Below are 23,773 nucleotides of genomic sequence, written 5' to 3' on the forward strand. Positions count from 1 at the left end.
TTTTTTTACCACTTTGTAGTTCAGGTTCTTCATCACGTACACAGCTACTCCTCCTCCATTTTTGTTGGTTCTGTTGATGTAGTTTAGTTCATATCCTTCCAGATCAAAATCTATTCCTTTTTTATCATATCCTTCCAGATCAAAATCTATTCCTTTTTTATCATCAATCAGGTGAGTGACTTTTGTTTTATTTAAATGACCAGCAACATTTAAATTGAACTTAATTTACGACAAAGCAGACTGTGTGGTCATTTGACATTAAAAATAGGCATAGTTTCTGAATTTAATAGTTATAACTATACAAAAAGTTTAAGCAAAAATTTGTTTGACCCTATGTGAGCTACTCAAAGTAAGGTGGCAACTATTAGTAGATAACAAGGTACTGGTTGGAGATCCCTGCTTATAGAGGTTCCACTGTATTGAATAAAATATTCTAGGGAAATGGGTTAGTTCTTGCATTATCCTGCTCAGTAAGAAGCACACACATATCATAATTAGTAATATGCGGATCCATAGTGAAATATCAATACCGCCAATACCAAATATTTTTGTTCTAATATCGATTATCAAATCAAAATATCGATAAGTTTGATAGTTATTTCAGATGTATGTATAATTAACGGGGACACAGTTTAAAGAAACTAAATAATTGAGATATTGTCTAAATTAAAAGTGATTGGTGGGGAAAATATATTAACGGTAAATTGCACATCATGGACAAACAACAAACATTCAATCTCTTTAGTCAGTGAAAAGCATGCACTCAACAAACAAATCACAACCTCTCACTCACCACGGCTCTGAACTGGTGGCTAAAAGAGTGGGGGTGAGGGCTTTATATAGGTGAACACACCTGCCCTCACTGATTAGGCCCCATTTGGGCCAAACCATGGTTTTCAAAAGTTGGGCGTTAGAGAAGGACACTGGACATTTAAGAGTTATGATCTCCAAGCCTGAATCCGCTGTAGCAAAAATGACTGATCTACAAGCTCAAATGTACTATGTGAATACTTTAGACTTGTGATGGTTTATTCATGGTGTATTTACAAAAGAACAGCATTCTTAATCCCCCCGTTAAATTGGTCCCAGCTAGTGGGAGGGGCTACGGGGTATTTAGGTGGAAAAATGCAATTTTTCTGGTGCTGTCTGTCACTGCCAGAGGAGGTAATTGTCTGTCCTAAGCAGGAGCTCAGGTCTCCATGCATCACCAAACATCTACTGAGATTTTGGTGCTTGGTTTCCTGTTGATTATTGTTCACCTTTGACACTTTAGGGTTTAAATAAATGTTCGTAAACTGTTTACAACTGCGTACCTTGCCATCCTTGGTTTTAAAGTCCGGTTTACAAAGGTTACATTACCTTCACCCGAGGCGGAGTGTGACATTTTCAGGTATCGTTTCCAACACTAAATAATTCATAATCTAGGTGTCAATAAATTTGACATAGCAATTGCAATAAAACAGCCAATGCAAACCCTTTATTTAAGAAAATTACTGGCAAGTAAAATGAGTATTCTAAAACAGTGTATGTATCATTTTATCGAAGGCTATTTGGAGACACTACATACAGATTTAAATATAAATAAGAAAGCACATTCACTGCAGGATAAGACCACCATGAGTTTCACCCTGTGATTTTATATTGTTTGAAGATGACTCCAAAAGAGCAGCAACATTTGAAATACATTACTTGTTAATGTGGTGTATGGGCTGGATAATATCAAATTACATTGCAGCAAAAGCCCCAAGGCCTTTGAATTGTCCAAAATAAAACCTGAAACTTTGCCTTAAGAACATATTTTCAGCGCTTGGAATTTTTCCAGTGGGCTGTCAGCTTATCATATAATAAAAAATATATAATTATATCTACGTTTGTATATGGAGATAATACAAGTGGACCCAATGATCAGATAAACCATGTTTAAGAACCAATTAAGTTTGTAAATCGAGGTTCCACCGTAGTAAATTTATGAAGTAATGTAATAACATAAATATAAAGCATTTACCTTGGAAATCATACTTCTATGGTATCGCCTTCGTACTGCTTTTCTGTCAAACATACCATCAGCATCTTCTCCATATTTTCATGTATATATATCCTCCATTTAAAAATTATTTTAATGTCCATGGCTGGCATTATGACTCCTTCTGCCTCAGTATGGTTCAGATTAGCAATGCATCACTCAAACTGGTCGGTCATGTTTGTGATGATTTTTTTAAATGTAATTCAATGCATCTCATCTGCATCTTCTTCTCAGCACTGTACTTCACACAAATTTTTCGCTGTTCCCTTCAACAACAACTACTAATCATGGAAGACTTCATGAGAGCCATCAAAGACTACTTTGGGACATTTTATGATCCAGAACCTTATATTTTTTAGCATTAATACAAGGAGGATGATCTACAAGTTTAAAAAGTTATGTGCTAAACAGACTAAGTTTTAGTGAAAGCAATATTGCCAGTGCTTACCAGTAAATACGAACTACAAACATAATAGAAAAATCGCTTACTGTATAATGTCTACTCTCACTGGGATACCGACTGATGGTATGTTCATATCTTCCCGTTTGGATCAATAATTAATCAGAATCCACCCGGAGGTTAAAAAAAGACCGCAAACAAATGGTAAATGGGTTATACTTGTATAGTGTTTTTCTACCTTCAAGGTACTCAAAGCGCTTTGCCACTATTTCCACACTCACCCATTCACACACATATTCACACACTGACGGCGGGAGCTGCCATGCAAGGCCCTAACCACGACTCATCAGGAGCAAGGGTGAAGTGTCTTGTGCAAGGACACAACGAACGTGACTAGGATGGCGGAAGACAGGGATCGAAACAGGAACCCTCAGGTTGCTGGCACGGCCGCTCTACCAAATTAGAGTTTTTTCGTGTCTTGCTCATCATCTCCGGGTCTTAGATGTCAAAGTTTACAAAATTATTGTTTTATGGCTGCAACCGTCCACTATCCAGCTGAGAGGCATGATTTATGATATAGAATTGACTTTCACCAGCTTAGATGAGGCAATGCAGGAGCAGCTCACTGGCTCAGTATGTCAACACTGTAGCTGCGCAAGCTAAAGTCACCTCTCTGTGATCACAGCGTTAGCACTTATAATAACAATAACAATAACATTAACTAGCATACTAAGAACAGTTAGAAAATAATATTACAGTCATTAATTAGACAGGAACTAAAATAATATGAGAGCAACATGGGGCATCCTAAATAGCATTATTAAAAATGGTGATAACAAGGTTTACCCTCAAAACAGACAGAAACGTAAAAAAAATGACAATATGGACAAAGTAGTGAAAGCTTTAATAACTACTTTGTAAACATTGGACCAATTCTGGAGGAAATAATTCTAGTTCCAGTGCCAGTTGAGGACTTGTATGATACCATAGACAGAAATCCCAACTCGATGTACTTCACGGACATGTCAGAAGAGGAAATAATGAAAATTGTGAATAAATGTAAATCTAAGACCTCAACTGATTGTAACATAATTGACATAGAAACGATAAAAAAGGTTATTGAAAAGATTTCATAACCTTCAATGTATATCAGTAACCGACCATTTCCATCCATCCATCCATCTTCTTCCGCTTATCCGAGGTCGGGTCGCGGGGGCAGCAGCCTAAGCAGGGAAGCCCAGACTTCCCTCTCCCCAGCCACTTCGTCCAGCTCTTCCCGGGGGATCCGGAGGCGTTCCCAGGCCAGCCGGGAGACATAGTCTTCCCAATGTGTCCTGGGTCTTCCCCGTGGCCTCCTACCGGTCGTACGTGCCCTAAACACCTCCCTAGGGAGGCGTTCGGGTGGCATCCTGACCAGATGCCTGAACTTCAAAAAGGCTAATTACCAAACAAAATGAAAAAATCAGAAGTTGATTTATAAGACTGGAGACAAACACCAGTTTATAAACTGTATACCTGTTTCCTTACTTCCAAAAGTTTTGATTGTTATTGAAAGACCATTTAACAACAGATTGGACACATTCATAAATAAAAGTGGAACACATGCGGAACACAATACAGAGCCTACATTTCAACATTGATGACATTATTCGATAACGGAAGAGATTACCAGTGCAATAGATGGTAAACAGTGTTCAGCTGCAGTGTGTATGGATCTAACAAACTCATTTGACACAATTAATCATAATATCCTAACACATTTGAAAGATATGGCATCAGGGATCAGGTTTTGAACTGGGTAAAAAGTTACATGACTAACAGAAAGCAGTATGTGAAGGTCGGCAAAATAGCGGCGTACCCCAGGAATCAACACTGGGCCCAAAACTGCTCAATCTCTATATAAACGACATTTGCAAGCTACAAAGGACTGAAAGTTAGTGCTATTTTCTGACGACACAGCTGTTTTGTCCAGGAGAGAACACAGAAGCAAATACAAATGATAATGGAAGAAATTAACTAATTAAAGAGTGTCATGTCTGTGTGATCATGTTTTGTTTTAGCCATGTTCGGTTTTTGGACTTTTTGTGCACTTTTGTTTGTCACCATAGCAACCATTAGTTTCACCTGGTTCACATCGTCATGTCACGCACCTGTTTCACGTTTTGAGTCATGCACCTGTTTTCACTAATCATGTCACTATTATTTAAACCAATTGTTGCCAGGAAGTCTCCCTGGCGACATCACACTCCTGCCACTCTGTTTCATGCTCAGTTCACGCGGCTTGTTTCATAGCTTCCATGCCAAGTAAGTTTTTGTTTATTAATGCCACAGATAGTGTTTTTGTTTCATTGTTCATAGTTTCTGCCTTTGTGCAAGTTTTGTGTTTATAGCCATAGCCAAGTTTTGTACTTCCGCCCTTGTGCGCGCCTTTTGTTTATTCCTTTTTATTGTCATAATATTAAATCATGTACCCACCTCCAAGCCATGTCCGGTCCAAATCATTTGCACCTCGGGAGAACAAACCTCGCTATAGTCCAAGTCCTGACAGATGTCGCCAGCGCGCCCACCTCCCTGTCGACCATGGATGTGGCCGCTCCCTGGTCGTCCGCCAGTCGCAGCTCCGCAACGCCAAGTGCCGCCAGTCGCAGCTCCACGACGCCAAGTGCCGCCAGTCGCAGCTCCACGACGCCAAGTGCCGCCAGTCGCAGCTCCACGACGCCAAGTGCTGCCAGTCGTAGCTCCACGACGCCAAGTGCCGCCAGTAGCAGCTCCACGCCACCAAGCACCGCCAAGCCAAGACCAAGCACCGCCAAGCCAAGACCAAGCACCGCCATGCCAAGACCAAGACCCGCCATGCCAAGATCAAGACCCACCATGCCAAGACCAAGACCCGCCATGCCAAGACCAAGACCCGCCATGCCAAGACCAAGACCCGCCATGCCAAGACCCGCCGCCTGCTTCGTCTGCTGCACCCGCGCCTGCTTCATCTGCTGCTTCCACGCCTGCCACGACGACGCGCACAGCTTCCACGCCTGCCACGATGACGACGCGCCTGCCTCCTCGTCGGCCACGAGTGTGGCCACTACCTGGTCGTCTGCTACGCCAAGTGCGCCCACCTCCTCATCGGCCATGGATGTGGCCATTCCCAAGTCGCCCACCTCGTCAGGTACAGCGGCGGTCTACGCATCGCCGCCACCTGATTCTTCCCCGGTGGATTCGGGGACACGTGGTCTGGCGACCCACCGCCATGTCCCCCTCCCGCCCTCCCATGGCTCTTGTTAATTTTTTTTTGTTTTGGACACATCTGGGATCTGTCCATAAGGATGGGGGGGGGGGCATAGCCAAGTTTTGTACTTCTGCCCTTGTGCGCGCCTTTTGTTTATTCCTTTTTATTGTCATTATATTAAATCATATACCCACCTCCAAGCCATGTCCGGTCCAAATCATTTGCACCTCGGGAGAACAAACCTCGCTATAGTCCAAGTCCTGACAAAGAGATGGTTTGACGAAAACAGACTCAGTAAAACTAATGCTATTTGGTAATAGTGACAGAGTTTGACAGAGTCAAATAAACCAAATTGTGGGGAGTTATAATAAATCATAAAATAAACTGGACATCTCATATAATAAAATATATCACATAAGATGATATAAACCAGGGGTCACCAACGCGGTGCCCGTGGGCACCAGGTCGCCCGTAAGGACCAGATGAGTCGCCCGCGGGCCTGTTCTAAAAAAATAAAAAATTAAAAATTAAAATAAAAATACAAATATATATATATTTTTTTTAATTAAATCTACATAGAAAAAACACAAGATACACTTTCAATCAGTGCATCAACCCAAACAACCTCCCCCATGCACACTCATCCACACCCACTCACACAAAAGGGGTTATTTCTTTCTGCTACCAATATTCTGGTTCCCACAACATAGACAACACATCTGCAAGGGACACAGTCCCTGAAGCACACATGATTGTATAGGCTGCTGGTCCACTAACATTTTCATTAATTACTATTTTTTATGTAATTATTTTTATATTGTTTTACTTTCTTTTTTTTCCAAGAAAATGTTTTTTATTTATTTATCTTATTTTATTTTTTAAAAAAGGGCCTTAATGTTGTCAATGAAATTAGATTTGTTTAAAGGGTTTTTTAAACCAGGCCCAGTCCAGATAATGTCCAAGTCGGACTCAGCAACACACACCTTCATTCATGTACACAGAAAAAAATTAGGGAACACAACAGATTGCATATAATTTATAAACAAAATTACATTTTCAAAATAAGCATTTATGTACAGTCCAGATTATGTCCAGGTCACTCAAATTAGGGAACACAACAACAGATATCATATAATCTATAAAAATAATTATACTTTCAAAATAAGCCTTTGAGGACTTATCATCTTTTTTTTAATGTTTTTTGGCATCATTATCGTTTTCAACCATGTAACTTTCTAAAATTAGAAAATACTGAATAAATGTTTTAAAGAAAGTAACACTAAGTGAATATCTGTTTTTGGCCTTAAAAATAAACATTTTACCGAGTACTATAATTAAATTGACTAAATCATGATTGTCAATGAACTCTCCTAAAATAACAGAAACCACATTAAGCTTCATAAACACACCAATCCTTAAACACATTTTTTCAACTTCCACCCAAAACAAAGAAACAATATGACAATACCAAAACAAATTCAGGGTGGATTCAGGCTCCTGACAACAAAATTGGCAATCATCTGACTCTGTCATATTCCATAATTTTAACATTTTCCCTGTGGGTAAGAAGTTATAAATAATTTTAATTTGAAAATAACGATTTTGCACATCGATAGTGGTTTTATAGATTAGTTTGAATATGGCATCCCATGGCAAAGGGCAGTCAAAAAAGTCCTCCCATTTTCCATTTGTGTTGTATGAGGCAGCCTTCAAAGATTTCTTTATTAAATACAAATTATATATTTTTCTATTTATTTTAGTTCCTTTTTGCCAACTAGAATTTCTTATTAGAGGTTTACAAACTAATAATTTAGTAGTTCCATAATTAATTATTTGTTTCCATCTTTTCCCAATTACTCCAGTTAGTTGATAAAATGAAAAGCTTGAGCAAGCTCTAAATTCATCATACTTCATAATTTTACCATTCGCATTGATAATATCATTGACAAAAATGATTCCTCTTTCAAACATATTTTTCCAAAAGAAAGGCTTTCCATCTATTACAATATTAGAGTTCATCCATATTAACTGCTGCAAAATATCGTCTCTTTTTTCTGGCACATAAAATTGAAAACACCACTATGAGTGGATTGTTTCCTTTATGAACCCCGCCATGTTTCCCAGCAGACTCTCTGGGAGGGGATCACTTGTAAAAAAGGATACAATTTATTTTGATACAGTACATGTTTTTTGTCCAACAGGACATTTGTGTACCACTCAATGTTTAAATACATCTTTGGAACAATTGATGCTTTTAAAGACAGACACATAGCTTCAAGGTTGAGAAGTTTCAGGCCCCCATATTCATACTCTTTGTACAAAACCTTTCTTTTAATCTTTTCTGGTTTGCCGTTCCAGACAAAATCGAAGACCCTCCGCTCATAAATCTTAAAAAAGTTTTGTGATGGAGCTGGTAATGACAAAAACTAATAAATAAATTGAGGAATAATTAACGAGTTGGCAATAGACATTTTACCATACAAGGTTAGGGATTTCCCTTTCCATAATTGCATAATTTTGTCCAGCTTTCTTAGTCGATTATCATAATTTACTGAGCCTAGATCTTCCAGATTTTCTGGGACAACAACACCAAGTATGTTAACTGGTCCATCTGTCCACAAAACAGGCACTTTGCATTCCATTCGAAAGGACGTTCCCTTTAGATTTCCGATCCTTAACATTTTACATTTATCATATCTTAAGGCCAGATTGCTGTGAAAATATGTCCAAAAGATTAAGAAGGTTCCGCAAACAATGAGGAAAAATCTTATCTTTGTGAATCAGCCTTTTCTGACATGAACTTCATCAAGAACAAACACAGAACACGCCTCACTGATGCACATCTGCAAGACTCACTCAGAGTTGCAGTGTCAAGTTACACACCAGAGTACAACACACTAGTTAACAGCATGCAATGCCAGGCTTCCCACTAACTGACAAAGAAACAGATAACAGATTTGGTGTCCAGTTCAAAGTGTGACATGATTTAAAAATTTGAGAGTTTACTTTTGTATTTTACATGAGTTATTATTTGTACAAACATGGTGCAAAGTAATTCATGATTTGTTAAAAAATGTTAGTGGCTAGCTAGTTAAAATGGGATATTGTGATTTCACAAGACTGTCTTAGAAGTGATCATTTGAAAATGTTCAATTTGAAAAATGTGCACTTAGAGAAAATATAAAAATAAAGTGTTGCATATTGATATTTATCTGTTTCTATATATATTTATTGTGAGAAATCATTAAGATGATCAGTGTTTCCACAAAGATAAATATCATTAATTATTAATAATAACAGAGTTAAAGGTAAATTGAGCAAATTGGCTACTTCTGGCAATTTATTTAAGTGTGTATCTAACTGGTAGCCCTTCGCATTAATCAGTACCCAAGAAGTAGCCCTTGGTTTCAAAAAGGTTGGTGACCCCTGATATAAACTATGACCTTCTACCCAAAAAAACAACACTTCTTCTCAGCAAAGGAAGAGAAATATAATAATATATAACAATGCAACTTAAAAGATTTGTGTGCACATACAACATTTAAGACTTTCAGTATATCAGTGTGTGAAATTTGATTTTGGAATGGATTAAGCAAATAATTCAAACAATACATAAATACGATTCAGTTTAAGAAACTGTTCAAACTCAAAGTATTTACAAAGTACAAAGAACATTCTCTTGACATTATTTCAACAATAAAACAATTGTACAAAGCGAACCAGTGAACATCATTGTTTCAGCTGCACATTAAGCAAGTTGCTAAAACAGCCTTCTTTCATCTCTGTAATATCTTCAAAATCTGTCCCATTTTGTCCACCAGCAACGCTGAGATACATGCGTTTGTTACATCCCGTCCTGATTACTGTAACATATTATTTTCGGGTCTACCCAAGTCCAGCATTAAAATATTTGGTACAAAATACAGCTGCTAGACTTTTGATTAGAAAGTGGGCTCATATTACACCTGTACTGTCTCACCTGCACGAGCACCCGGTACACTTCAGCGGCGATTTTAAGGTTTTGTTACCCACATACACAATACTAAACGGTTTAGCACCATCTTATCTTGCTGAGTGTAATGCGCTGAACGTTCCGTCCCGTAATCTGCATTCCAAGAACGCCGGCTTATTGGTGATTCCCAGAGCCCAAAAAAAGTCTGCAGGGTCTAGAAAGTTTTCTATTCGGGCTCCAGTACTCTAGAATGCCCTACCAGCAATAGATAGAGAAAAACTAATTTACAAACCCTGTTTCCATATGAGTTGGGAAATTGTGTTAGATGTAAATATAAATGGAATACAATGATTTGCAAATCATTTTCAACTCATTTTAAATGGAATATGCTACAAAGACAACATATTTGATGTTCAAACTGATAAACATTTTTTTTTTTTTGCAAATAATCATTAACTTTAGAATTTGATGCCAGCAACACGTGACAAAGAAGTTGGGAAAGGTGGCAAAAAATACTGATAAAGTTGAGGAATGCTCATCAAACACTTATTTGGAACATCCCACAGGTGAACATGCAAATTGGGAACAGGTGGGTGCCATGATTGGGTATAAAAGTAGATTCCATGAAATGCTCAGTCATTCACAAACAAGGATGGGGCGAGGGTCACCACTTTGTCAACAAATGCGTGAGCAAATTGTTGAACAGTTTAAGAAAAACTTTTCTCAACCAGCTATTGCAAGGAATTTAGGAATTTCACCATCTACGGTCCGTAATATCATCAAAGACTTCAGAGAATCTGTAGAAATCACTGCACGTAAGCAGCTAAGCCTGTGACCTTCGATCCCTCAGGCTGTACTGCATCAACAAGCGACATCAGTGTGTAAAGGATATCACCACATGGGCTCAGGAACACTTCAGAAACCCACTGTCAGTAACTACAGTTGGTCGCTACATCTGTAAGTGCAAGTTAAAACTCTCCTATGCAAGGCGAAAACCGTTTATCAACAACACCCAGAAACGCCGTCGGCTTCGCTGGGCCTGAGCTCATCTAAGATGGACTAATACAAAGTGGAAAAGTGTTCTGTGGTCTGACGAGTCCACATTTCAAATTGTTTTTGGAAACTGTGGACGTCATGTCCTTCAGACCAAAGAGGAAAAGAACCATCCGGATTGTTATAGGCGCAAAGTTGAAAAGCCAGCATGTGTGATGGTATGGGGGTGTATTAGTACCCAAGACATGGGTAACTTACACATCTGTGAAGGCGCCATTAATGCTGAAAGGTACATACAGGTTTTGGAGCAACATATGTTGCCATCCAAGCAACGTTACCATGGACGCCCCTGCTTATTTCAGCAAGACAATGCCAAGCCACGTGTTACATCAACGTGGCTTCACAGTAAAAGAGTGCGGGTACTAGACTGGCCTGCCTGTAGTCCAGACCTGTCTCCCATTGAAAATGTGTGGCGCATTATGAAGCCTAAAATACCACAACGGAGACCTGACTGTTGAACAACTTAAGCTGTACATCAAGCAAGAATGGGAAAGAATTCCACCTGAGAAGCTTAAAAAATGTGTCTCCTCAGTTCCCAAATGTTTACTGAGTTTTGTTAAAAGGAAAGGCCATGTAACACAGTGGTGAATATGCCCTTTCCCAACTACTTTGGCACGTGTGCAGCCATGAAATTCTAAGTTAATTATTATTTGCAAAAAAAAAAAAAAGTTTATGAGTTTGAACATCAAATATCTTGTCTTTGTAGTGCATTCAATTGAATATGGGTTGAAAATGATTTAAATCATTGTATTCCGTTTATATTTACATCTAACACAATTTCCCAACTCATATGGAAACGGGGTTTGTATTTACTCTGGCTTTTGAATAGATCCTGTTTAGACCTGTTGATCTGCCGCTTTTCTTTGCTGCTCTGTAACCCACCCCCTGTATGAAGAGGATACCAGGTGGTCGTGGATAATCTCTGGAGAGGTGTGGACCACTCTTCTACATACCTGCGTTGTCAACATATCTACATGCAAGAAGATCTTCCTGCTGGCTTCTACATGGAATGGACTCGCACATTATCTATTATTGTAATAATTCAATAATGTACCCACTCAAAATCTATTGAAGCCGTTCAAACCAGGAGGGGGGTGCCCACAACTGCGGCCCCTTCCCAAGGTTTCTTTTTTTCCCAGCTTGGGCTTTTGAAGTTTTGCCTTGCCTGGGTGTGGGTTCAGATCAGGGGATGTCATTTTGGTTTATTAAGCCTTTTGAGGCACTTGTGATTCAGGGCTAGACAAATACATTGTGATAAAATTGTGAAAAAATTACATTAATACAACCTACTTAACTTATTATTGAGAACTTTATTATTCATGTATTTAGACTGTGTACAAATTGAGAACAGGAAGAACAAGTTGAGAACAGGAAGTAAACAAATATGTTAGTAATTGCTATGAAATGTAAAAGGGTAGGCTTAAATAAGCTATGCTTCGTCCTACTCTTTTTCTGATATTTTGTAACGAGAATACTGGAAATATGTGATGTATCATATTGTAATTGTATGCATGTTTCGAAATAACCACAACTTTTCTGCCATTGAAAGTTATTTTACAGTTTAGCCATTTAGCCATCATCCTGATATTTAACAATGTAAATATTAGTCCCTTGTATTTCGAAGTAAACCTGCATTAAATGTGTGCGCGTGTGTGCGCGTGTGTGCGTGCGTGTTTGTGTGTGTGTGCGTGTGTGTGTGTAACAATGGGTTTGTAAATCGTCTTCAACCCATCGGTTTTGGGCTGGTCTGGGTCAAAGAGTCCAGGAAGAGATGTTTTTTTTACTCCCAATCCGCCCCTGTTTTGATCCTACACTCACCTTACTGTCACCTGTTATAGGGTCAACTCACAGGAAATCTTGTCAAAGTCATCATTCATGGGAATTCGGGTTACTAATATTTTTGACTGGAAACCTCACCTAACAGATAAGCTTGTTGCCATCTATTACCATATTCCTTTAACATCAGCGCTTCATCTACCGCCCAGGTGCCTTTTTGAGAGAGATTGTATAAGACAAATGAGAGCAAGCTGACCTTTGGAGGGATGATGTACATGCTGCACACACATCCTGCTCTGCCCCGCTCCATTTCCTGTACATGACTGATGTCATGGACTAATGGGGGTGTGTAGTTGATATGAAGCTCTCAAAGGAGATGGTGCTTTATGTATTATCACGATTCCAGCTCAGCCATGGGTGTTCATCACAGGTCTGGTATGGCGACTAGCTGTGATCTATAGATCTCATGCTGGCAGGAACATATTTTTTACTACTGCTTGAACACACCCGACCTAATGGGAAAGCCCCAAAAAAAAGTAGTCACTACTAAAGACATCACATTTCAGGTGAGGAAACTTTAAATATACACTGGGCTATTTGGTGTTCACAGTTGAATGGTTCACTAAAATAAAATAGGGTGAATGGATGTTATAGGATCTCGCAGATGTTAAAACTTTTACAAGGGGGTAAAAGAAGGACGGCAGCTCCCACACACAGGCCAAGGTCACATTTTAAAGTATGGAATTTTCCAGGTAGCTAAAGACTTAGAACAAAAAGAATGTCGGATGGCAAAGTTTTGATATTTTCACTAAAACACCATAACAGACAGCTAATTTTATTAATGGCACCTCAATGGTCATAACATTTGGAATTTATCAAATATGCCTTATAAGTCAAGTCAAATTTATTTACAGGTTAAACTCGAAAAATGTGAATATCGTGCAAAAGTTCATTCATGTCAGCAATTCAACTTCAAATGTGAAACTAATATGTGATATACACTCATTACATTAAAAGTGAGATGTCAAGCCTTTCTTTGTTGTAATTTTGATGACCATGGTTTACAAATTATGAAAACCCCAAATTTTCTGAGATTTTCAATTTGAGGTTTTCGTAAACTGTAAGCCATAATCATCAAAATGATATCAAAAGAAGGCTTGAAATATATTGAGTTGCATGTCATGAGCCTATGTCATACAATCATTTCACCTTGTAAATCTAATTTCTGGAAACAAACTTTTGCACAATATTCTACATTTTTGAGTTTTCAGGAGTCGTCTCCTGCTGCCACGGCAACGACGACGACGCCGCCTCCTGCTCCGGCTGCCACGGCAATGACGACAACGCCGCCTCCTGCCTCGCCCTCATCGTCGTCTCAGCGACCTCGAGTTGTCCGGCTGCGCAAGCAGCAATCAGGGGCCTGCAGGCGGCTCTCTCGGAGGTCAGTGAATGGACGCCAGTGGCGCAAACAGCAGCGACACCCAAGACGTTGTCGTAGAACTCTCCGGCTGCTGAACTTTTGGCGCCACTCACGCCCACCTGCTGCCACGGCTGCCACGGCAACGACGTCGTCGTCGTTGCCGTGGCAGCCGTGGCAGCAGGAGTCGTCGTCGTTGCCGTGGCAGCAGTAGTCGCTGTCGTTGCCGTGGCAGCAGGAGTCGCTGTCGTTGCCGTGGCAGCAGGAGTCGCTGTCGTTGCCGTGGCAGCAGGAGTCGCTGTCGTTGCAGCAGGAGCCGCTGTCGTTGCCGTGGCAGCAGGAGCCGCTGACGTTGTCGTAGAACTCTCCGGCTGCTGAACTTTTGGCGCCACTCACGCCCACCTGCTGCCACGGCTGCCACGGCAACGACGTCGTCGTCGTTGCCGTGGCAGCAGTAGTCGCTGTCGTTGCCGTGGCAGCAGGAGTCGCTGTCGTTGCCGTGGCAGCAGGAGTCACTGTCGTTGCCGTGGCAGCAGGAGTCGGTGTCGTTGCCGTGGCAGCAGGAGTCGCTGTCGTTGTCGTGGCAGCAGAAGCCGCTGTCGTTGCAGCAGGAGCCGCTGTCGTTGCCGTGGCAGCAGGAGCCGCTGTCGTTACCGTGGCAGCAGGTGCTGGTGTGGAAAACAGACTAGGAGCAGGTGCTGGTGCGGAAACCAGACTTGGAGCAGGTGCTGGTGCGGAAACCAGACTTGGAGCAGGTGCTGGTGCGGAAACCAGACTTGGAGCAGGTACTGGTGCGGAAGCCAGACTTGGAGCAGGTGCTGGTGCGGAAACCAGACTTGGAGCAGGTGCTGGTGTGGAAACCAGACTTGGAGCAGGGGCTGGTGTGGAAAAAAGACTTGGAGCAGGTGCTGGTGTGGAAACCAGACTTGGAGCAGGTGCTGGGCGTGACTTTGGCGGAGGTGGCCTGGCCGGGGGTTGCGGCTTAGCACGGCAAAGGACTGGTGGTGACGGCCGGGCCGGTGGTTGCGGCTTAGCAGGCCGAAAAACCGGTGGTGGCGGCCGGGCAGGAGGTTGCGGCTTAGCACGCCGAAAAAACGGTTGTGGCGGCCGGGCAGGGGGTTGCGGCTTAGCAGGCCGAAGGACTGGTGGTGGCGGCCGGGCCGGAGGTTGCTGCCTGGCTGGGAGAAGCTGTGCCCTCTCACTAGCAAAACACCCAGCACTAGCCCCCCCCTCAAGATGCGGATCCCAGACGCGTTCTGTGCAGTCTGGAACAGTCTTAAGGGGTGGGTGGGAGGGGGTGAGGAGGGGGGTAGGCTCCTCCCCTTTTGATTGTTCAAAAAGTCCATTGCGCTCCCCAATGGCAGGCGGAGTGTCCTCTGCTGCTTGGGATTGTTCCTCAAGTTTTAGTTCAATTAGTACCTTCCGGTACCACTCATCCACCCAAGCAGGACTGTACTTCTCAAGGATTGTCCCGGAAGATGACTGGGCTGGAACAGGAAGTGGAGAAGGCTGAGCAGCACGTGGCACGGCAGACAGAGGAGGTGGAGACAGGCCTGGAGCAACAGCAGGCAGAGAAGGTTTTGCAGGGCGTGGCAGTTCGGCTGACAGGAACTGAGCCACCCTGGCTCCTACTGACTGTAGGGGCGCCCAGGAGGGAGAAAACAAAGGAGTGGGCGGAGTTTGAGTCATAGGGGGTGGGGCCAAAGTAACTGGGGGCGGAGCTAGAAAGTCAGGTGACTGGGACTGACTAGCTTTAGATTTTAAAAAAATGTCCTGATAATGCGTAATTGTAGAACTAAAGTCATTTGTAAATGGCTGATAGAAAGAATTGACAGAATGTACGAAAATGTCTTTGTCTATGACGTCATGAAAAGTGGACGGGGCGTGTCATCAGGGGGCGACAACGGAATGACATCATAGCTGCAGTCCCAGTGATTGACAGGCCAGGAGGACAATTCTTTGGCAAAGTGATCGATGGAATTACCAGACATTTGAAGAGGGGAATCCTGGGCTGCTTGCAGATGGCTGTGTTCCGGAGGGAAGAATTGCGGGGTTGGTGCGTCTTTGCCGCAGGCCGAAGCCTTCTTGGGTGACTTCCGCTTTCACTGACACGTACGAGCGGGCTGAGAGCGGACCTCCCCGGGCCAGATGGAGTCGATCGGGACCAGAAGACCTCCAGGACCCCATATCATCTCCTCATCTGGAGAACAGCGGAGCGTCTCTGCCTCCATCGCTCGGAGAACCATCCACGCACCTTCATCCGCCTCCGTCATGCCCGCAGCGAGAGAACCTTTTCTTGCTTGCTTCCTACTGAGACTACCGGGTCGCATCGTGATGCGGGTGTTGTTCTCCCAGGAATGCAGACGGGCTTTGGACACAGCTTGCAGGTAAGAAATGATTTATTTAAGAAATAAATAATACTGGAACAAACAAAAACGTGCTCATAGCACTTAAGGCAGAAACAAAAGGAGCTAGCGTGGGAGCTAGAAGGTAAACAGAGCCTTTAGCGTGGGAGCTAGAAGGTTCAGAGCAGGAAACAAAAGTCGTCATCTGTTGTATGGAAACAAACTAGGAAGCAAGACAGACTGACCGGGAAGGCAGGCTTAAATAATAATGTCAGTGATGACAAACAGGTGGGCGTCGGGAACACAAGCGGCTGGTGAAAGTAATAAGTTGCTATGGTAACCAACATAGAGGTGCATAAACAGGAACTAGAAGGAGACCAAGACTAACAGAAAAACACAAGTGACCCAAAAACCCAAACAGAACACGATCCGCGCAGCGGATCACAACACACTGCCTTAATCTTCTTGGGCATGGAATCGACCAGAGCTGCACGAGTGTTACTGGAATCACATTGGGTTTGGATGTGGAGACATACTTCACTTTCACCTTACTCTACTACTTGTCATCTTGGAGGTGTGTTTATGCTTGTTATCATGTTGGAAAACAGCAATGCAGCCCAGTTTCCCAGGGGAAGGTATAATGCTGTGCTTCACAATGTCATAGTACATGTTGAAATTCAAGTTTTCCTCAATGAACTTCAGCTCCCCAGTGCCGGCAGCACTCATGCAACAGTAGATGCAACAACCAGGCAAGACACAATTATCATGTTCAGAATAATAATAATAATAATATAAATAATAATAATAATGGATTATATTAATATAGCGCTTTTCTAGAAAGTCAAGCGCTTCACAGAGAACTGAAAACCCATCATTCATTCACATTCACACTTTGATGGTGATAAACTACATTTGTAGCCACAGCTGCCCTGGGGAAGACTGACATAAGTGAGGCTGCCAATTTGCACCTCCAACCACCAACAAACATGCATTTAAATTCATACACATTCAAGTGATTTGCCGAAGGACACAGCAAGAACCTAGAACCCTCACGTTGCTGGCTCGGACGCCTACCTTTTGAGTCACGCCGTCCCATTTGAGCCATGCCGTCCCAAATGTGTTGCTAGCTACTCCGATGGCTGGTTGTTGACTTATTTTCAGTGGATAATATACTGTATATACTGTATGTACAATGACTACTCTACTAAATTATTCAAGTATCCAAGTTACATTTGTATTGCATTGTCCCTAGTGAATATACTGTATGTAAAAAAGATTGCTGAAAAGTATACTCACTTGTGTGAGATACTGTAAACATGGAAATAAAAGATCGAACAATTAAATTTTTTACAGACTTTGTGAAAGGGGCTTTAACCCACCTTGTTGATATAGAAAGCATGTTATCACCCTGATTATTGCTTTCAATTCTTTATTAAAATTTTCGTCTCTCTCCGCTTTTCTGTCTAATCATTTTTCAAAACTATCGTGTGTTCTTGGCGCCGCTTGACAGGTGAGGTCAATAACAGGGTGCTGCTGACATAAAAAGCCAAATGTGATCCAAGACAGACTTATTTAGTACCTGACACCCTCTCCTGTAGGAAGAACGTGCAAGGAAAGTAGCTGCACGTATGGGAAGGAATTTACTCCCTGGGCATTTAGATTGAAAAAAGATATTTGTGAACTAAATGTCAGTCCTCCCTACTCATTATTTCAAATAGCAAGGCCAGGTAATGGGGTTGTCTCGCTATCTCACTCCATGACTTCATGGTGCTTGTGCTTTCCTTTCTTTGGCACAGTGAAACATCAATCAGATATATGAAGCCAAGACTTGCAGAGGGAACACTTTTCCACCCTTTAAAGGCAAGTCTATGCCAAAAGAATGCAGAAAACTTCCTTTCAGTCCATAAGATCTGCGCTTTCAACTACAATTTGTCCTAAAGATTCCTGGAAGTATCAGGAAAATAAACAATTTACAACATTAGCAGATTTTCCACCTGTCATGTTCAGGGCTTTACACTATAACCGCAACTAATAGTTAGTCTAAGCCAGCGTTTCTCAAAGTGTGGGGCGCGCCCCACTGGTGGGGAATAGAGACATGACAGGTGGGGCGCAAGGAACGGGAGGAAATTTCACTTTGATTTTTTAAATTTTTTTATTATTATATTCTTTGATTTTTTTTTTACTATGCTTTCATTTTCTATACACACTGGAAATCACTTTGTGATTCTGTCTGTGAAATCCGCTATATAGATAAATGTAAATTACTTATTTTTCCTGTATGCTTTACATTTCTAGGTAGGAGCGAAAGTTTGACAGACAGCAACAGTAACTAATGGGGGCGGGGCTAAGCGGAAGCTTTGTGAATTGCGAGTCACTGTGCGAGGATTTGCTGTTTTGCAAATACATAAAAAATAGAGCCACTGCTGATGAGCTGTTCAAGATAATGGACAGTTTCCTCAAAGAACACGACCTTAAATGGGAAAACTGTGTGGGCTTTTGCTCTGATGGCGCGCATGGCAAAGTCAAGAAACGGGCTGCAGGCTCTAATAAAGAGGGTTGCGCCAAATGCGCATTGGACACAATGTGTCATTCACCGGGAAACACTCGCGTCAAGGCAGCTCAGCCCCGAATTCAATGAGGTTTTAACAGTGGCAGTGTCAAGCCTGCAACCCCGATTTGAAAAGCTGTGCAGTGCAAAACAGGCTCATTGCAGCCACTAATGCTGGAGTACTGTAAAACTCATGTTCACTTGCCCTGTCCTCCTTTTTTCGGCAAAGATTGCAAAGTGGCACTTTTATTTTAATTTATTATTGAACTTGGTGCAAGTTATTTGATTTATTATTGAACTTGATGCAAGTTATAACACTTTTATTTGATTTATTATTGAACTTGATGCAAGTTATAACACTTTTGTTTTATTTATTATTGAACTTGATGCAAGTTATAACACTTTTATTTGATTTATTATTGAACTTGATGCAAGTTATAACACTTTTTTTTATTTATTATTGAACTTGATGCAAGTTATAACACTTTTATTTGATTTATTATTGAATTGATGCAAGTTATTTTATTTGATATTGAACTTGATGCAAGTTATACCACAGCTGCACAGTTATTTTATGTATTATTGAACTTGATTTTATCTTATGTTATTGAGTTTGAATGTATAAAACTTGATGTTACTTGATGTTCGATAAATTTGAAAATGTTAAGCTTGGCATTAGCGTTCTGTTGGGGCGATGGGCAGGTGGGGCTTGAAAACTCCCCCTTGTCCAAAGTGGGGGATGACAAAAAAAGTTTGAGAACCACTGGTCTAAGCTCTATGCCGGGAAATCTTGAATTCAGGAAGAGGGAAACGTCTCATCTAGAGCCCAAACGCACTTCTTACAAATAGTTAGTCAGCTTTAGCAGAATTACGAGGGTGAACAGTCACCATAAGGGCACCCGTGACTCAGCAGGACTGTCTTCCTTTTACTGTCACTCTATTTGAACCTCAACTGTGAGTCAGAAAACAAATTTGTTGTGTAAGTCAACAACAAAGAGGAGTACACATGGCAAGTGTACAGACTTCACAGAGTCGTAAATAGATTTACTATGACTCACAGATAATCACTTTGGAAAGTGGTGAAAACAATTTAATTAACTGGAAATCTCACAAAGCCAAACTATAACTACACCTTGGCGAATACACAAGATGTCAAAAAGAATGACACAATTAACAAGAAAAGCCCCATGCAAGTTTCTAATTGTGGATGACCATTTGGTTTATTCAACAGGATAAATCAGGGGCCTTTAAATTGTGCAGTGAGCCTCCCTTCAGAGAACACAACACAGTTGGGGTCTCCCTACTACCTATAAAAAAACATATGTTCTAGAGTTATCCGGTCACCCCAAAATCCCTATAGCCACACACTGTAGAAACTAAAACATTTTGTCTTTGACTTAATTAGCAACTTTTACGCGGCCACTAACTTTCCAGAATGTTGTAAGTATTATATCCCGCCCTCTTACAGCTTTTAGCACATAATGACGCATTGTAATGACGCGTGTATATAATAACACTTGCATGCACATTAGCTTTGTGTGGGGTCAGCTAATGATAGTGATTTGGCAAAGTTTAGATACTAACATTAGCTATTATTAAATGTATATTTTATGATTGCAAATGGTAAGCTGCTTCTCAGGGATTATTTTTGTTCGTGTGCACACTCTTCCCACGTGCACATGTGGATGAGACATCATGACAAGCTTGAACGCCAGACAAATTTGTCATACAGACGAGCAATTTTTATTCAATATAATTAGTCTTGAACTATAGAAAGTATTCCAATGGTTAGAATCTGCCCTTTTGAGTGATATACAGGTTATTACAGTAATCTACGTCACAGCAGCTCCAGGCAGACGAGGCACAAAGCAGTGTGGGCAGGGTTTGTTTGCAGAGCAGCCAGCCTGAAACATGGGTGTCGAGGACATTTACCGGTAGTAAAAAAAAAAAAAATATCCATTCCATATTTTGATGTGGTGTGCCATAACGTTTTGAGCATTCTATCAGTCAAGTCCAACACAGTATGTTTCATGACACAGGTCAACTTCCAGTTTGACTGAACATCAAATAAAAAGTTCCACACTAACCAACAGAAATTAAATCCATTCATCCATTCATGTCAACGTCGTTGCCATTCTTAAACCTTTACAGGCACTGTATCGTATAACTTTAGCAAAAAAGCTAGGGATCACATTTTCCCAACTGTAAAATTGTCATGATGGTGACAGTGTGTCTTAAAAATAATTGATCCATACTGGAAAACTTATTTTGGAGCTTCCACTAAGTGTATACATGATTGAGGTACTATTGAATTCATACCGTTAGAATCAGCCATACTAGCAAGGACAATACTTTATATTAAGAGAGAAAGAGCCCAGGTCACAAAATTTAAACAATTTGACAACTGATAGTTGAAATCATTATGAACTATGAACATTTTCCCAGAAAGCCTTTGTTTGACAAACATCTCAATATCTCGAAACAAGACTATAAAATCAGCCAGCAAACTGCAACTAAAACATTGTAAGCCAAGAAACTATTAAGCCTGTCTGATTAGCAGTCTTCAGAGAGCTTACTGCAAAATAAGTGTTCAACATTTGGATGTGTTTTAGTTATTCTAAAATCAGGAGGAGAAACGGGAAGCTGTCAAAAGAAAATATATCTGTCCCAGTCTATTTTTATGGAAAATAACCTGGTTAACACTATGTCTGGTGAACTGTGTTATATTTGTCCATACATTATGGATTTACCTTAATATCTCAAATGGAAGTAAACTTTTACCAGCCTTGACATGTGTTTTACATAGTGTATATTAAAGAATAACAGTTAAATACAGTCATCTGGAATGATTTACAGTATCGCGATTGTAAACACACAGTTGAAGAGGTTTGTAATTAAACAGCTGTTTGTTCAAAAAGAGTTTTAAAATGTCAGAATCTGGTTGTTTATATCTTTTTTTCATAGGCCTCCCTGTATGGCTCTAAAGGTCATTTAAACAAACTAGTGGGTTTCTTTTTCATTAGATAAATTCACTTGCAACACTCTCGAAATGGTTTGGCATTCGATCATGCTGTGCTGCATCTTTTATTGTAGTACTGATAGTTATTTTGTTGAATTATATTTTATCTCATGTTCAGAAAAAAATAAAACTGCTTATCCTGCATGGCTACTGACATTTGAAACAACAGGTGTGAGTTGGTAAAATGGCACAGCTTTTGTTCATGAGTCAGTTTTATTTAATCAATGTCTTCCATTGACAGTATAATATTCTTCATTTTAAAAGAACCTTTCTTTTCCTCAAGCCTGTGGCTTTTAAGGCTACTGAGACCTAGCTAACAAATATGCTGAAACTGATGACATGTACTGCAAGTTTATCTTTGCTAACAACACACAAGCTTTACAAAAAGATTGTAAAGAATGAAAAAAAAATAGAAAATTATGAAAATGAGCAACACAAGGAAATATGGAGCGTTGAACAGTTAGTTTGTAATTGAAAAGTTAGCATTTGTTGCTGAACATTTAACAGCAAGCTTGTAACTGCACAGCTAACTTGTAACTGTACAATTAGCTTGTAACTGAATACTTAGCTTGTCAATGAACAGTAAGCTTGTGACTGAACAGTTAACTTGTAACTGAGCAGCCAGCTAACTATAACTGATCAATTAGGTTTACAAAGTGAAACTAATATAGCTTGTCACTGAACAGTGAGATTTTAACTGATCTGCTAGCTTGTTACTGAACAATTGGCTTAAAGTTAAAGTTAAAGTACCAATGATTGTCACACACACTAGGTGTGGTGAAATTTGTCCTCTGCATTTGACCCATCCCCTTGATCACCCCCTGGGAGGTGAGGGGAGCAGTGGGCAGCAGCGGTGCCGCACCCGGGAATCATTTTTGGTGATTTAACCCCCAATTCTAACCCTTGATGCTGAGTGCCAAGCAGGGAGGTAATGGGTCCCATTTTTATAGTCTTTGGTATGACTCGGCCGGGGTTTGAACTCACAACCTGCCGATCTCAGGGCGGACACTCTAACACCACTAGGCCACTGAGTAGGTGCTTGTCACTGAACAGTTAGCTTGTCACTGAACAGTTAGCGGTACAGTAGCTGTCTGTCAATGTGATGGTGGTTAACTGAAGACTTATTTAATGCACACTCGCTCATTGTTTGGCAAGTCAATGGGGCTTTCTCGCTTTAAAAAAGAGCACAGCTGAATCACTTACACAGTGTGAACGGGCTGCTTGGTGGTCGCAGGTTGCGGTGTCTGAACCTTGCCGTTATCAATGGCTTGCCTTTCGGCAGGCCGTCTACGTGGTTGGTCTTTCTGGAAAGGGTTGCTGCCCGGCTGGATACGCCTCAAGGCCCCTCTGTCGTGGATGTACACCTGCTCAGGAGCCACCTCCTCACAGCGGGGACCCTGGAAACCCGAGCGGCACACGCAGGTATGCGGCCGGCTGCATGAACCGCGGTTCTGGCAGGGTGGCTGGCAGTCGGCTGAAAAGAGAACACAGATGGGAGACCATGTTTGCAGAGGGTCATTTTAGAACATTTCCCTGACCTCAACAGTAGGGTTCATTTTAAATGTTTACAATCAGATTGAACTTCTGTACATTTTCTGTACCTTTTGTGTAATTGGAGGGGGGCGCTGTGATGATTAAAAGTTGTTTGTTTTTTGTTTTTTAAACGTGCTGCTTACTGTGAATCCAACACAACTCCTAAATAGTGTACCTGAAATTGTGAACTTACCTAAGTTTTGTTCCAAACACATTTACAACTGAATCAGTATCAATGATTGTTTTTTTGGAGACGAACTTGCACCCTGACTTGGCAACATTAAAAAGGTCACATTATGATGTTTTTTTTCTACATTTAAAAGACTTCCTTGTGGCCTATAATGCATGTAATGGTGGTGTTTTGTCAAACTTTTGCAAAGATTTAGTTTTACAGGCCATCTCCAAGCTGCTTTCTGACTGTCTCTTCTGAATGTGCCATTGTGTGGGCAGTCTTATTTAGTCCTCCACCAGACCATGATGC

General features: G+C 41.1%; 1 protein-coding gene across 5 annotated transcripts in view; it reads right to left on the reverse strand.

The window, feature by feature from the left end:
* Positions 1-23,773, reverse strand: part of LOC133646673 (latent-transforming growth factor beta-binding protein 1-like) — a 321,379-nt gene that overhangs the window by 242,499 nt on the left and 55,107 nt on the right. For all 5 annotated transcript variants that reach the window (XM_062042297.1, XM_062042299.1, XM_062042298.1 and 2 more), the window contains exon 3: positions 22,963-23,233. In XM_062042297.1, the coding sequence (XP_061898281.1) occupies positions 22,963-23,233 (271 nt within the window). The remainder of the gene's footprint in view (positions 1-22,962; positions 23,234-23,773) is intronic.

This window comes from Entelurus aequoreus, linkage group LG03 (genome assembly GCF_033978785.1).
Source record: "Entelurus aequoreus isolate RoL-2023_Sb linkage group LG03, RoL_Eaeq_v1.1, whole genome shotgun sequence".
In the NCBI taxonomy this organism is placed as follows: domain Eukaryota; kingdom Metazoa; phylum Chordata; class Actinopteri; order Syngnathiformes; family Syngnathidae; genus Entelurus; species Entelurus aequoreus.